At 45.5% G+C, this 17,077-nt stretch overlaps 1 protein-coding gene across 4 annotated transcripts in view; it reads left to right on the top strand.

The window, feature by feature from the left end:
• Positions 1 to 17,077, top strand: part of LOC139259675 (tubulin monoglutamylase TTLL4-like) — a 110,698-nt gene that overhangs the window by 27,226 nt on the left and 66,395 nt on the right. For all 4 annotated transcript variants that reach the window (XR_011592628.1, XR_011592629.1, XM_070875236.1 and 1 more), the window contains one exon: positions 14,902 to 14,966. Coding sequence is in view for 1 of the 4 variants with exons in the window: in XM_070875235.1 (XP_070731336.1) it covers positions 14,902 to 14,966 (65 nt within the window). In the remaining 3 variants the exon portion in view is untranslated. The remainder of the gene's footprint in view (positions 1 to 14,901; positions 14,967 to 17,077) is intronic.

Here is a 17,077-nt window from a genome sequence, read left to right as displayed (position 1 = left end):
CTTGGCTGTATTTCTGCTGACATCTCGCAACCTCCTGAGGCAAGAAGTTTGCCGTTTTCGAAGTGCATTTGATTGCAGCGCTCTGTCATTGGGATTTCCAGCGAAGAGCTGTAGTGACATCAACAAGCTGTCGAAGCAGCCAATCACATTGAAGAATTTTCAGACAGCAATCTAGGAAATAAAAATCAGCTTTTATCCATACTTTAAAAAAAAAAAAAAAAATTTAAGAGCGAAATAAAGATTGGGACTTTCACATGAGGACAAGGTAGAAGCTGAAATATCAAAACATAATAACATAAGAAATAGGAGCAGGAGTAGGCCATACAGCCCCTCGAGCCTGCTCCGCTATTCAACATGATCATGGCTGATCCGATCATGGACTCTGGTCCGCTTCCCTGCCCGCTCTCCATAACCCCTTATTGTTTAAGAAACTGTCTTTCTTCTGTCTTAAATTTATTCAATGTCTCAGCTTCCACAGCTCTGAGGTAGTGAATTCCACAGATCCACAACCCTCAGAAGAAATTTCGCCTCATCTCAGTTTTAAATGGGCTGCCCTTATTTTATGATTATGCTCTCTAGTTCTAGTCTCCCCTGTCAGTGGAAACATCCTCTCTGCATCCACCTTGTCAGAGTAGAAATAGCAGGATAGCTAAGATGGCTTGAGGAGTGCTGTAAGAGGGAGGGATTCAAATTCCTGGGACATTAGAACCGGTTCTGGGGGAAGTGGGACCAGTACAAACCGGACGGTCTGCACCTGGGCAGGACCGGAAGCAATGTCCTCGGGGAAGTGTTTGCTCGTGCTGTTGGGGAGGGGTTAAACTAATATGGCAGGGGGATGGGAACCTATTCAGGGAGACAGAAATAAAATGGGGGCAGAAGCAAAAGATAGAAAGGAGAATAGTAAAAGTGGAGGGCACAGAAACCCAAGGCAAAAATCAAAAAGGGCCACATTACAGCAAAATTCTAAAGGGACAAAGAGTGTTAAAAAGTCAAGCCTGAAGGCTCTGCCTCAATGCGAGGAGTATTTGTAATAAGGTGGATGAATTAACTGCGCAGGCAGCTATTAACGATTGATATAATTGGGATTACGGAGACATGGCTCTAGGGTGACCAAGGCTGGGTATTCAACATTCAGGAAGGATAGACAGAAAGGAAAAGGAGGCGGGGTGGCGTTGCTGGTTAAAGAGGAAATTAATGCAATAGTAAGGAGGGGCATTGGCTTGGATGATGTGGAATCTGTATGGGTAGAGCTGCGGAATACCAAAGGGCAGAAAACGCTAGTGGGAGTTGTGTACAGACCACCAAACAGTAGTAGTGAGGTTGGGGATGGCATCAAACAAGAAATTAGGGATGTGTGCAATAAAAGTACAGCAGTTATCATGCGCGACTTCAATCTACATATAGATTGGGCTAACCAAGCTGGCAGCAATGTGGTGGAGGAGGATTTCCTGGAGTGTATTAGGGTTGGCTTTTTAGACCAATCTGTTGAGGAACCAACTAGAGAGCTGCCATCCTAGACTGGGTGTTGTGTAATGAGAAAAGACTAATTAGCAATCTTGTGCGAGGCTCCCTGGGGAAGAGTGACCATAATATGGTAGAGTTCTTAAGATGGAGAGTGACAGTGTTAATTCAGTGACTAGGGTCCTGAACTTAAAGCAAGGTAACTTCGATGGTATGAGACGTGAATTGGCTAGGATGGACTGGCAAATGATACTTAAAGGGTTAACAGTGGATAGGCAATGGCAGACATTTATAGGTTACATGGATGAACTTCAACAATTGTGCATCCCTGTCTGGAGTAAAAATAAAACTGGGAAGGTAGCTCAACCGTGGCTAACAAGGGAAATTAGGGATAGTGTTAAATCCAAGGAAGAGGCATATAAATTGGCCAGAAAAAGCAGCAAACCTGAGGACTGGAAGAAATTTAGAATTCAACAAAGGAGGACAAAGGGTTTAATTGCAGTCAGAATCAGGTGAATTTATAATGGGGAACAAAGAAATGGCAGACCAATTGAGCAAATACTTTGGATCTGACCTCACTTAGGAAGACACAAATAACCTTCCGGAAATACTAGGGGTTCGAGGGTCAAGGGAAAAGGAGGAACTAAAGGAAATCCTTATTAGTCAGGAAATAGTGTTAGGGAAATTGATGGGATTGAAGGCCGATCAATCCCCAGGGCCTGATGGGCTGCATCTTAAGGAAGTACTTGAGGAAGTGGTCCTAGAAATAGTGGATGCATTGGTGATCATTTTTCAACATTCTATTGACTCTTGATCAGTTCCTATGAACTGGAGAGTAGCTAATATAACACCACTTTTTAAAAAAGGAGGGAGAGTGAAAACAGGGAATTATAGACCAGTTAGCCTGACATCGGTGGTGGGAAAATGTTGGAATCAATTATTAAAGATGAAATAGCAGTGCACTTGGAAAGCAGTGACAGGATCGATCCAAGTCAGCATTGATTTGTGAAAGGGAAATCATGCTTGACAAATCTTCTAGAAATTTTTGAGGATGTAATTAGTAGAGTGGACAAGGGAGAACCAGTGGATGTGGTGTATTTGGACTTTCAAAAGGCTTTTGACAAGGTCCCACACAAGAGATTGGTGTGCAAAATTAAAGCACATGATATTGGGGGTAATGTATTGACGTTGATAGAGAACTGGTTGGCAGACAGGAAGCAGAAAGTCGGAATAAACGGGTCCTTTTCAGAATGGCAGGCAGTGACCAGTGGGTTGCTGCAGGGTTCAGTGCTGGGACCCCAGCTATTTACAATATACATTAACGATTTAGATGAAGGAATTGAGTGCAATATCTCCAAGTTTGCAGATGGCACTAAAGCTGGGTGGCGGTGTGAGCTGTGAGGAGGATACTAAGAGGCTGCAGGGTGTTTTGGACAGGTTAGGTGAGTGGGCAAATGCGTGGCAGATGCAGTATAATATGGATAAATGTGAGGTTATCCACTTTGGTGGCAAAAACAGGAAGACAGAATATTATCTGAATGGTGGCAGATTAGGAAAAGGGGAGGTGCAATGGGACCTGGGTGTCATGGTACATCAGTCATTGAAGTTTGGCATGCAGGTACAGCAGGTGGTGAAGAAGGCAAATGGCATGTTGGCCTTCATAGCTAGGGGATTTGAGTATAGAAGCAGGGAGGCCTTACTGCAGTTGTACAGGGCCTTGGTGAGGCCTCATCTGGAATATTGTGTTCACTTTTGGTGTCCTAATCTGAGGAAGGATGTTCTTGTTATTGAGGAAGTACAGCGAAGGTTCACCAGATTGATTCCCGGGATGGCAAGACTAACATATGAGAGACTGGATCAACTGGGCTTGTATCCACTGGAGTTTAGAAGAATGAGAGGGGATCTCATAGAAACATCTAAAATTCTGACGGGATTGGACGTTGGAGGCAGGAAGAATGATCCCGTTGCTGGAGAGTTCCAGAACCAGGGGTCACAGTCTAAGAATAAGGGGTAAGCCATTAGGACTGAGATGAAGAGAAACTTCTTCATTCAGCGAGTGGTTAACCTGTGGAATTCTTTACTGCAGAAAGTTGTTGAGGCCAGTTTGTTAGATATATTCAAAAGGGAGTTAGATTTGGGCCCTTACGGCCAAAGGGATCAAGGGGTATGGAGAGAAAGCAGGTTGAATGATCAGCCATGATCTTATTGAATGGTGGTGCAGGGTCGAAGGGCCGAATGGCCTGCTCCTACACCTAATTTCTATGTTTGTCAAGCCCCTCATAATATACGTTTTGATAAGATCACCCCTCGTTCTTCTGAATTCCAATGAACAACCATCAAAAATAAATTTTGTTTTGAAAAGTTTTTATAAAAAATTGTCATTTTTATCATAATGGAGAAATTTGACACTCCACAAATATAAAAATTAGTTTTTCAGGGCCAGAATGCTTGTTTGGTAGTCAATATGCTATTAAAACCTCAGTTACACACTATTCCAACAAGGCTCAACATTTAATGGGATATTTAACAGCAATATTAGCACGGAGAAAGCCAAGTTGCATTGATTGCTGACGTGACCGGCCCTGGGGGGGTTTGGGTGGATCCACAATGCACCCAGTGTTAGAGCAATGAATCACTGACCACAACGTCATGATATCGAAGTGTAGATGCGCAGGCACTAAATCTTGACGTTTCGGTCAGTTTCCGAGGGGTAACGACTGCGAAAGCTGGACAGTTCGCTGTCATTACCCACTGCATATATCCGGCCAATAATTATAGTATCTTTACTCCTTGGCTCATTAACTCCTTAATTTAAATAGGCGTTTGCATTTGTTTCTTTTGCAGCACATTTTTTGAATGTTGAAATTCAACAATGCGTTATGAAGTTCCAGTCCATTTGAAAGTGCCAGTTGAGTTTGTGTATTGACCTGTTCTTGCTACTTTATGGTGTCTATGTTTGCAAAATGCGTGTGTATTTAGTGCCCCCACCTATTTACTAATGCTACTCACAAATTTAGTAGAACATGTTCTGGCTTGTTCCTGTACTAGGCAAGGGGCCAAGGTGTGGCGTATACAGGTGGAGGGCAAGATCAAGACGCACTGGTTCTCTTGGTGAGCTGGCAGTCCTTGTGTTGCAATTCATCTTGATAGAGATTGTGGTATAGAGCTTTCTGACATCAGTGTCCACCAGGGCACTCCAGCGAAATAAAACAATTGAAAGATTTACTCGAATGGTTCCAGGGATGAGGGATTACATCTATGTGGATAGACTGGAAAAGCTGAGGTTGTTCTCCTTTAACGTTAGCGTCCTTGACCAGATCAACATCCCCAGCATTGAAGCACTGACCACACTTGATCAACTCCACCGGGCGGGCCACATTGTCTGCATGCCAGACACGAGACTCCCAAAGCAAGCGCTCTACTCGGAACTCCTTCACGGCAAACGAGCCAAAGGTGGGCAGAGGAAACGTTGCAAGGACATTCTCAAAGCCTCCCTGGAAAAAGTGCAACATATCCCCACTGACACCTGGGAGTCCCTGGCCAAAGACCGCCCGAAGTGGAGGAAGAGCATCCAGGAGGGCGCTGAGCACCTCGAATCTTATCGCCGAGAGCATGCAGAAATCAAGCGCAGGCAGCGGAAAGAGCGTGCGGCAAACCAGTCTCAACCACCCTTACTCTCAATGACTATCTGTCCCACGTGTGACGGGGACTGTGGTTCTCGTATTGAACTGTTCAGTCATCAAAGGACTCGTGTTAAGAGTAGAAGCAAGTCTTCCTTGATTCCGAGGGACTGCCTATGATGATGACTGAGCAGAGAAGGCTAAGAGGGGATTTGATAGCTGTGTTTAAAATCATAAAGGGTTTAGATAGAGAGTAAATAAAGAGAAACTGTTTCCAATGGCTGAAGGGTTGATAACGAGAGGGCACAGATTTAAGGTGATTGACAAAAGAACCAGAGGCAACATGAAGAAAATGTTTTTATGCAGTGAGTGGTTAAGATTTGGAGCACACTGCCCGATAGGGCAGATTCAATAGTAGCCTTCAAAAGGGACTTGGATAAATACTCGGAAGGATAAAAAAATGTCGGATATAGGGGAAAGGCGGGGCAGTGGGACTAACTGCTCTTCGAAAGAGCCGGCACAGACTCGATGGGCCGAATGGCAGCCTCCTGTGCTGTAATATTCTATGATTCTATGAAAAGGACGTTGTCTCCAGACATTGCCATATCCAACTTGTAGCTGAGATCAAGCGTCTCTTGCCAAACTGCAAGAGCAAACGTGCAAGTGTTTGTATTACTCTAGCCCCCTGGATGACATTACTTTGCTGCTATCACCAGCAGGCATCAGTTCTTTGCAGTAACATACCTATTCTGACGTGCTTTGGAACGTTTGGCTGTATTTCCACTGACATTAATTAAGCATTGGGTTGTTACTATAGACAAGTGGGCACAAACTAACCTGCTTAAAGATACAATAGTGAAAGAAATTTCCACATCACTCTTCTTTCAACTGTTAACTGTTGACATGTTCTGCATTAGAGCATGGTGAATGTTAGAAGATGTTGGCTCCTTGCTGGGGCTGTGGTTCCACAGATGCCGGCCTTCCTGTGGCTCCTCGCTCTCTTGAGAGCCTTCTTGAGAGCCGGTGTCAGCTGTGGCTCAGTGGGTAGCACCTGCTCCTCTGAGTCAGAATGTTGTGGGTTCAAGTCCCACTCCAGGGACTTAGCACATAAATCTAGGCTGATACTCCCAGCACTGTCGGAGGTGCAGTCTTTCGGATGAGACGTTAAACCGAGGTCCCGTCTGTCCCCTCGGGTGGACATTAAAAAGATCCCACAACACTATTTCGAAAAAGAGCAGGGAGTTATCCTGGGCCAATATTTATCCCTCAGTCAACATGACCAAAAGCAGATTATCTGGTCATTATCACATTGCAGTTTGTGGGAGCTTGCTGTGCACAAATTGGTGCTACGTTTCCCACATTACAACAGTATTTCATTGGCTATAAAGCGCTTTGAGACGTCTGGTGATCGTGAAAGGCGCTATATAAATGTAAGTCTTTCCTTTTTCATTTTTCTTTGTCTACGCTAGTATTTAAAAGTGAGTGAGTTGGCAGGGTCCCTGGCCACAGTCGGCATCACAGATGAGCCTGATCCTTTCCTCACTCCTCATCCACAAGGGCACTTCCTGTAGTGACATAGATCAGGAACTTTGACCAATTTTCCCCACTCTAGCACAGAGCTACTGAACCAATTAGGAACCTATTATGGGCCCAAGTTTCTTGTGGAGTTGCTCCTATTTTTTTGGAACAACTAGTTTAGTTTGGAGTATCTTAGAAATCGTAATTCTTGGCATTTAGTTTGCTCCAGTTCTAGTGTGTTAGTTTAGTTTTAGTTCTGTTTTTTTCCAAAAGGGGGCGTTGCCAGCCACTTACACCTGTTTTGCAAGTTTTGGCACCGAAAAGTTACACCAAACTAACTTAGAATGGAATAAGTGTGGACTTTTGTACGCTCAGAAAAACCTTGCGTACACTTTAGAATTAGACGCAGGTAAGCCAGCGATATGGGGGGTGGGGAGGGAAGTTGGGGGATTTTCCAAAGCATTAAACACTTCACTTTTTAAAAAAAAAATAAAGAACCATCAATAATAAATCAATAAATCAAAAATTCCTACCTCACCTACCCAATTGGGAGCCCGGCTAGGGGTTGCATGCTGGAAATCGGCAATTCGACCAGGGCTAGGGGCTGCGTGCTTCGGGCCCCTCCCACACAGCCAGCAGCACATGCACACACAATCTTGGGGCCAGGAGCTACAATGCATGTGCGCAGACTCCACTGCACGCGCACCCAGCTGCCGACACACTCTTTGGCCCAGGGCTGTAGCTCCGCCCCCCCCCCCCCACCCCGCTGTTGTGCTGCATCGCGCTGACTGCTGAACAGGCCTGCTGCACTCGGACAATCGCGAGGTAAGCTTTGGCGCGCTTTTCATTCCACAACATAGGCTGGCCTCTCGGAGGTGTGCCATTCTAGCTGATATTGGAAACTTAGGCCCGCAGGAACAGGAGTAGGCCATTGAGCCCCTTGAGCCTGTTCCACCATTCAATAGGATTATGGCTGATTTGTGACCTAACCTGCCTCTGCCCCATATCCCTTAATACCTTTGGTCAGCAAAAATCTATCAATCTCCAATTTAAAATTAACAATTAACCAGCATCAACTGCCGTTTGCGGAAGTGAGTTCCAAATCTCTGCCACCCTTTGTGTGTAGAAAGTGTTTCCTAATTTCACTCCTGAAACGCCTGGCTCTAATTTTTAGACTATGTCCCTTGGTCCTAGAAACCTCAACCAGCGGAACTAGCTTCTCTCTATCTCCCTTTTCTGTTCCCCTTAATATCTTGAAAGCTTCGATCAAATCACCTGTAACCTGCTAAATTCCATGGAATACAACCCTAGCTTGTGTAATCTCTCCTCGTAATATCCACGGCTACCCCCTGAGATCATCTAATTCAGCACATCAAATCCTGCTGAGTATGTGCCTGTTATCATCGAATCATAGAATGGTTACAGCACAGAAGGAGCCATTTGGCCCATCGAGCCCGTACCGGCTCTCTGCAAGAGCACCTCAGCTAGTCCCACTCCCCCTGCCCATCCCCGTAGCCCTGTATTTTCTTTCCCTTCAGGTACTTATCCAATTCCCTTTTGAAAGCCACGGTTGAGTCTGCCTCCACTAACCTTTCAGGCAGTGCATTCCAAATCCTAACCACTCGCTGTGTTCAAACAAAGTTTTTCCTCCGGTTGCCTTTGGTTCTTCTGCCAATCACCTTAAATCTCTGTCCTCTGGTTCTCAACTCTTTGGCCATTGGGAACAGTTTCTCTCTATCCACTCTGTCTAGGCCCCTCATGATTTTGAACCAAATCTCTTCTCAACCGTCTCTGTTCCGAAGGAGAACAACTCCAGCTTCTCCAGTCTATCCACCTAACTGAAGTCCCTCATCCCATTCTTGTAAATCTGCTCTGCACCTTCCTAAAGTGCAGCATCCAGAATGGGACAATCCTTCAGTTGAGGCCGAACCAGTGTTTTGTAAAGGTTCACCATAACTTGCTTTTGTATGAGCGCTAGATCAGGCTTAGCTGTGAGGCAGCAGCCTTCTCCTCTCTGCTATTTCCCGGTATGTTTGCATACTGAGAAGGTGCTGGCTTTGGAGGCAGTTCAGAGAAGGTTCACGAGGTTGATTCCGGAGATGAGGGGATTGACTTATGAAGAAAGGTTGAGGAGGTTGGGCCTATACTCATTGAAATTCAGGTGATTTTGTCGAAACGTGTAAGATTGCGGGGGCTTGACCAGGTGGATGCAGCGAGGATGTTTCCACTGATGGAGGAGACTAGAACGAGAGGGCATAATCTTAGAATAAGGGGCCGCCCATTTAAAACAGATAAGGAGGAATTTCTTCTGAGGGTTGTAAATCTCTGGAATTCGCTGCCTCAGAGCTGTGGAAGCTGGGACATTGAATAAATTTAAGACAGAGATAGACAGTTTCTTAAACCGATATGGGGTTATGGGGAGCGAGCAGGGAAGTGGAGCTGAGTCCATGATCGGATCAGCCATGATTGTATTAAATGGCGGAGCAGGCTCGAAGGGCCGTATGGCCTACTCCTATTATGTTATGTGCACTGAAACTGTGCCTATGTTTTTTAATTGTGGCCATAGACACTAATCTGTGACCTCCACTGAAAACCTTTTTTTTAAAAAAAAAGTGATTTCTTCCCATGAGCAAACTTGAAGTTTTTCATTTCTCTACAAAACAAAAGCAAAATACTGTGAATTCAGGAGATCTGGAATACAAACCGAAAATGCTGAAAGCACTCCACAGGTCAGGCAGTATCCGTCTGTTTTTCTGGTTCAGGTTCTCATTCACACCCCCAATCTGTGCTGCTTCCACTGGTTACTGCAGTGGCCTCCGTGCCTTGATTGAGAGAGTGGAAAATTGGCCCAGATTACCACTCCCCAGCACTATTCATCAAACCCCACTGAGTGTGCGTCTGCAATGTGGAGAACAAAATCCAGCTTAACCATGATGCCCTCCCATCAGTCAAATAGCCTGCCAAGAGCCAAAGCTCAGTTTGGCAAGGAGATGGAGGGTAACCAGCACTGATGCAACAGTAGGTCCACATATTAACCTCTTGGGGAAGTGCAGAATAAAGTATATAGAGGCAAGTTGCAGCTGTTAGATAAAAAGTTGAAGCACGTCGAACTGCACCACAAATGTACCTGAGCACGCTGCGTCGCATCAGCATGACCGGTATATTTCCTACAGCCATCTTTATCCCATTGACTACTTGGAAGACCGAAGCCATTGTTTTCGGTCCCCGCCACAAATGCCGTTCCCTAGCCACCAACTCCATCCCTCTCCCCAACATCTGTCTGAGGCTGAACCACACTGTTCGCAACCTTGGTGTCATATTTGACCCTGAAATGAGCTTTTGACCATATATCTCTGGCATAACTAAGACAGCCTGTTTCCACCTTCGGAACATCGTCCGTCTCCGCCCTTGCCTTAACTCATCTGCTGCTGAAACCCTCATCCAAGCCTTCGTTATCTCTAGACTTGACTATTCCAACGCACTGCTGGCTGGCCTCCCACATTCTACCCTACATAAACTAGAGGCGATCCAAAACTCGGTTGCCTGTGTCCTAACTCGCACCAAGTCCCACTTACCCATCACACCTGTGCTCGCTGACCTACATTGGCTCCTGGTTAAGCAATGCCTCGATTTCAAAATGCTCATCCTTGTTTTCAAATCCTTCCATGGTCTCGCCCCTCCCTATCTCTAATTTCCTCCAGCCCCACAACCCCTGAGATGTCTGCGCTCCTCTAATTCTGCCCTCTTGTGCATCCCTGATTATAATCGCTCAACCACTGGTGGCCATGACTTCTGTTGCCTAGGCCCCAAGCTCTGGAACTCCCTCCCTAAACCTCTCCGCCTCGCTACACCTCTTTCCTCCTTCAAGACGCTCCTTAAAACATACTTTTTTGACCAAGCTTTTGGGCACCTGCCCTCATTTCTCATGTGGCTGTGTCAAATGTTTGATCTCAGAACACTCCTGTGAAGCACTTTGGAACATTTCACTATGATAAAGGCGCTATATAAATGCAAGTTGATATCAGTCTGGCCTGAATTGAAAGCGAGGACCCAGAGGGAAGGGAACAAGTACTTAACACACTTCACACCTGTCCCTGAAGCATTTTCTGTCTGTTGCCAAACCAAAATGTTCGCGCGCGCATTTATCCTACACTGTGAGTTCCTTATCTCGGCTATGTAATTTGGATGAGCACAAAACGCAGTTAAGATATTTTCCTTTTCCACCCCGCCAAAAAAAAATCAAGCAGAAACACCTGCTATTGTGCAGTTGCTTCTGGTCAAACAAAGAACTCCCTCCTATTTCTCGAGGAAGCCGCGTGGAGTAGTCATTGGGATTCTGACGGACCGCGTTGCAGAATTGGAGCTGAAGGTGGATTCACTCTGGAGCATCCACGATGCTGAGAATGACGTGATTAGCATGTGTAGCGAGTTGGTCTTACCACAGGTAACGGGTCCACAGCCAAATAGGGAATGGAAGACCAACAGGAAGAGCAGTGCAAGGAAGGTAGTGCAGGGGTCCCCTGCGGTCATCCCCCTGCAAAACAGATGCACCGCTTTGAGTACTGTTGAGGGGGATGACTCATCAGGGGAGGGCAGCAGCAGCCAAGTTCATGGCACTGTGGCTGGCTCTGCTGCACAGGAGGGCAGGAAAAAGAGTGGGAGAGTGATAGGTGATTTAACTGTAAGGGGAATAGATAGTCGTTTCTGTGGCCGCAACCGAGTCCAGGATGGTATGTTGCCTCCCTGGTGCAAGGGTCAAGGATGTCTCTGAGCGGGTGCAGGACATTCTGAAAAGGGAGGGTGAACAGTCAGTTGTCGTGGTGCACATTGGTACCAACGATGTAGGACCTCATCCTGTTTTTTTACCTATGAGACGAATTTAAGGAGCTAGGAGCTAAATTAAAAAGTAGGACCTCAAAAGTAGTAATCTCAGGACTGCTACCAGTGCCACGTGCTAATCAGAGTAGGAATCGCAGGATAGCTCAGATGAATATGTGGCTTGAGGAGTGGCGCAGCAGGGAGGGATTCAAATTCCTGGGGCATTGGAACCGGTTCTGGGTGAGGTGGGACCAGAACAAACCGGACGGTCTGCACCTGGGCAGGACCGGAACCAATGTCCTCGGGGGAGTGTTTGCTAGTGCTGTTGGGGAGGAGTTAAACTAATATGGCAGGGGAATGGGAACCAATGCAGGGAGACCGAAGGAAACAAAATGGAGACAGAAGCAAAAGAGAGAAAGGAGATGAGTAAAAGTGGAGGGCAGAAAAACCCAAGGCAAAAAACAAAAAGGGCCACTTTGCAGCAAAATTCTAAAGGGTCAAAGTGTGTTTAAAAAGGCACGCCTGAAGGCTCTGTGCCTCAATGCGAGGAGTATTCGGAATAGGGTGGACGAATTAACTGTGCAGATAGCAGTTAACGGATACGATGTGGTTGGCATCACGGAGACATGGCTCCAGGGTGACCAAGGCTGGCAACTCAACATCCAAGGGTATTCAATATTTAGGAAGGATAGACAGAAAGGAAAAGGAGGCGGGGTGGCGTTGCTGGTTTAAAGAGGAAATTAATGCAATTGTAAGGAAAGACATTAGTTTGGATGATGTGGAATTGGTATGGGTGGAGCTATGGAATACCAAAGGGCAGAAAACGCGAGTGGGAGTTGTGTACAGACCTCCAAACAGTAGTAGTGATGTTGGAGAGGGCATCAAACGGGAAATTAGGGGTGCATGCAATAAAGGTGCAACAGTTATCATGGGTGACTTTAATATGCATATAGATTGGGCTAACCAAACTGGAAACAATACAGTGGAGGAGGATTTCCTGGAGTGCATAATGGATGGTTTTCTAGACCAATATGTCGAGGAACCAACTAGGGGGGAGGCCATCTTAGACTGGGTGTTGTGTAATGAGAGAGGATTAATTAGCAATCTCGTTGTGCGAGTCCCCTTGGGGAAGAGTGACCATAATCTGGTGGAATTCAACATTAGGATGGAGAATGAAACAGTTAATTCAGAGACCATGGTCCAGAACTTAAAGAAGGGTAACTTTGAAGGTACGTGAATTGACTAGGATGTATTGGCGAATGATACTGAAGGGGTTGACAGTGGATGGGCAATGGCAGACATTTAGAGACCGCATCGATGAACTACAACAATTGTACATCCCTGTCTGGCATAAAAATAAAAAAGGGAAGGTGGCTCAATCGTGGCTATCAAAGGAAATCAGGGATAGTATTAAAGCCAAAGAAGTGGCATACAAATTGGCCAGAAATAGCAGCGAACCCGGGGACTGGGAGAAATTTAGAACTCAGCAGAGGAGGACAAAGGGTTTGATTAGGGCAGGGAAAGTGGAGTACGAGAGGAAGCTTGCAGGGAACATTAAGACGGACTCAAAAGCTTCTATAGATATGTAAAGAGAAAAAGGTTAGTAAAGACAAACATAGGTCCCCTGCAGTCAGAATCAGGGGAAGTCATAACGGGGAACAAAGAAAATGCAGACCAATTGAACAAGTACTTTGGTTTGGTATTCACTAAGGAGGATACAAACAACCTTTTGGATATAAAAGGGGTCAGAGGGTGTAGTAAGGAGGAAGAACTGAGGGAAATCCTTTAGTCGGGAAATTGTGTTGGGGAAATTGATGGGATTGAAGGCCGATAAATCCCCAGGGCCTGATGGACTGCATCCCAGAGTACTTAAGGAGGTGGCCTTGGAAATAGTGGATGCATTAGCAGTCATTTTCCAACATTCCATAGACTCTGGATCAGTTCCTATGGAGTGGAGGGTAGCCAATGGAACCCCACTTTTTAAAAAAGGAGGGAGAGAGAAAACAGTGAATTATGGACCGGTCAGCCTGACATCGGTAGTGGGTAAAATGATGGAATCAATTATTAAGGATGTCATTTGGAAAGAGGTGACATGATAGGTCCAAGTCAGCATGGATTTGTGAAAGGGAAATCCTGCTTGACAAATCTTCTGGAATTTTTTGAGGATGTTTCCAGTAGAGTGGACAAGGGAGAACCAGTTGATGTGGTGTATTTGGACTTTCAGAACGCTTTTGACAAGGTCCCACACAAGAGATTAATCTGCAAAGTTAAAGCACATGGAATTGGGGGTAGTGTGCTGACGTGGATTGAGAACTGGTTGTCAGACAGGAAGCAAAGAGTAGGAGTAAATGGGTACTTTTCAGAATGGCAGGCAGTGACTAGTGGGGTACCGCAAGGTTCTGTGCTGGGGCTCCAGCTGTTTACATTGTATATTAATGATTTAGACGAGGGGATTAAATGTAGTATCTCCAAATTTACGGATGACACGAAGTTGGGTGGCAGTGTGAGCTGCGAGGAGGATGCTATGAGGCTGCAGAGTGACTTGGATAGGTTAGGTGAGTGGGCAAATGCATGGCAGATGAAGTATAATGTGGATAAATGTGAGGTTATCCACTTTGGTGGTAAAAACAGAAACGGACTATTATCTGAATGGTGACAGATTAGGAAAAGAGGAGGTGCAACGAGACCTGGGTGTCATGGTACATCAGTCATTAAAGGTTAGCATGCAGGTACAGCAGATGGCGAAGAAAGCAAATGGCATGTTGGCCTTCATAGCGAGGAGATTTGAGTACAGGGGTAGGGAGGTGTTACTGCAGTTGTACAGGGCCTTGGTGAGGCCACACCCTGGAGTATTGTGTACAGTTTTGGTCTCCTAACTTGAGGAAGGACATTCTTGCTATTGAGGGAGTGCAGCGAAGGTTCACCAGACTGATTCCCGGGATGGCGGAACTGACATATCAAGAAAGACTGGATCAACTGGGCTTGTATTCATTGGAGTTCAGAAGAATGAGAGGGGGATCTCATAGAAACGTTTAAAATTAAGGTTTAGACAGGTTTGATGCAGGAAGAATGTTCCCAATGTTGGGGAAGTCCAGAACCAGGGGTCACAGTCTGAGGATAAGGGATAAGCCATTTAGGACCGAGATGAGGAGAAACTTCTTCACCCAGAGAGTGGTGAACCTGTGGAATTCCCTACCACAGAAAGCTGTTGAGGCCAATTCACTAAATATATTCAAAAAGGAGTTAGATGTAGTCCTTACTACTAGGGGGATCAAGGGGTATGGCGAGAATGCAGGAATGGGGTACTGAAGTTGCATGTTCAGTCATGAACTCATTGAATGGTGGTGCAGGCTCGAAGGGCCGAATGGCCTACTCCTGCACCTATTTTCTATGTTTCCCTATCTCTAAAAGAAAATGTTGGTGGTATTTAACATGCAGTGTAATACTATACAGGTTGTCTAAAGTGCACTTTGTTCCTTAACAGGGATGACAGCAATGAGGAAGAGTTTGCGGATGAATTGGCGGATACCAGCAGCCAGGAATGTGATGGTAAATTCAATGCCCTTCCTGTAATGAACTTTTCCTTGTCTGTGTGTGCCTCCTGAGAACAGCAGCAACGCAGAGACTTTCTGTAGCTGTTGGCACGCGGTTGAACATTTGTCATAAGACACCTTTTGAAAAGTGACGAGAATGGAACAGTTATGGTAGCAGCTTATGAGCAGTTTTGTGATTTTTGTTTTAAATCTTGTCTCTGGCTTTGAGCTTTGGTCTGATTTGTATTCAGAAAAATAGTTTAATTGTGCTTTCATAACATCATAGGAGCAGGCCATTTGGCTCCTCGAGCCTGCTCCGCCATTCAATAAGATCATGGCTGATCTGATCATGGACTCGGCTCCACTTCCCTGCCCGCTCCCAAATAACCCTTTACTCCCTTATCGTTCAAAAATCTGTCTATCTCCGCCTTAAATATATTCAATGACCCAGACTCCACAGCTCTCTGGGGTAGAGAATTCCAAAGCTTCACTACCCTCAGAGAAGTTGTTCCTCCTCCTCTCTATTTTAAATGGGCGGCCCCTTATTCTGAAACGATTCTAGATTTCCCCCATCCTCTCTGCATCTACCCTGTCCAGCCCCCTCAGAAAAGTGCTACCCACTGAGCACCAGCTTACACTAAGCTTGCAGCAGCCTTGCAATCAGTCTAGACTTTTGTTCCCAGATTTTAATTTTAGTCTTGGGGAAAACTTAAGTCAGGTATCTGGCAGAGAGTGAGACTGAAGGCTGTGCCCCCAATGGTAGAATGAAAGGGAGAAGCCTGGAGTAAAGTAGGAAAGGGAAAGCTGTGCAGAGCTTTAATGAAGAGAATTATTAAGTGAATGTACTGAGGCATAGCGCAATAATGGAGGTCAGTCAGAATTGCTTTCCACAATTTCATTCTAGACTTCGAAAGGATTTTTCCCTGAAAAATGTAAGTTACTGTATTTTTCTCTTCTTGCAGCTCAGGAGGCCATAGGAAAGGGTGAGAAATAATAAACTGGGGCAGAAATTACAATTAAGATGTCTGTATGTTTCATTTTCTCATCGGCTCCAAAACTTCTACACGGCTGGCGAGCAGTGTACCCTCCATTTATTTTTAAATGGGCTGCCGGGTCCATTAAAAAGGCTGCATGGCCCATTCAAAGTTCCTCACATGCGCGCTAATTTCATTAAAAACCCGGTGAGCGGCTGCGTGAGCGCTCCGGAGCACTGCATAGCCGCACAGCTTAAAGGGAACATTGGTGACAAGTGTATTTTTCCAAGAAATACGTATTTCTTTTCTTTTTAACCTCTAACCTTAAAACTAAATTTCTTATGGAGCCTAAAATCAAAATGAGTTTAGTTGACATAACTTTAGTCAATGATATTTTTAGTCACCTAAAAGTACACTTTGCCTTACAGATACCTATTTTTTGCATTATTTAGGATAATGTGTGATCTGTTGAATACATTATTCCATTTTTAAGAAGTGTACCCTCTCAGATGCATCGAATCACAGAAATGTATGGCATAGAAGGAGGACATTCGGCCTATCGTGTCTGTGCCGACTGAAAAAGAGCTACCCAGCCTAATCTCACCTTCCAGCGCTAGGTCTGTAGCCCTGTAGGTTACGGCATTTCAAGTGCATATCCAAGCACTTTTTAAATGCAATGTGGGTTTCTGCCTCTACCATCCTTTCAGGTAGAGTGTTCCAGACTCCCACCAACCTCTGGGTGAAAAACAAGTTCTACTCAACTCCCCTCTAATCCTTCTGTGCCTCCTGGTTATTGATCTCTCTGCTCAGGGATGCAGATCCTTCCTATCCACTCTAGGCCCCTCATAATTTTATGCACCTCAATCAAGTCTCCCCTTGCCGTCCTCTATTCCAAAGAAAACAATCCCAGCCCAGGAAAGGGGCAATGTAGATAATATTGAGAAGTGTGAAATTCTGCATGAAATAGACATAATGAGAGAGGAGGTATTGGCGGGGCGGGGGGGGGGGCGAGGGTTGGCAGCTTTGAAAATGGATAAGTCCCCAGACCTGGATGAAATGCATCCCAGGCTGTTGAGTGAAGCGAGAGAGGAAATAGCAGAGGCTTTGACCACCATTTTCCAGTCCTGTTTGGATTCAGGCATGGTGCCAGAGG

Source organism: Pristiophorus japonicus, chromosome 3, assembly GCF_044704955.1.
Source record: "Pristiophorus japonicus isolate sPriJap1 chromosome 3, sPriJap1.hap1, whole genome shotgun sequence".
Classification (NCBI taxonomy): domain Eukaryota; kingdom Metazoa; phylum Chordata; class Chondrichthyes; family Pristiophoridae; genus Pristiophorus; species Pristiophorus japonicus.
The sequence above is the reverse complement of the archived record's forward strand: the minus strand, read 5'-3'. Positions and strand labels throughout refer to the sequence as shown.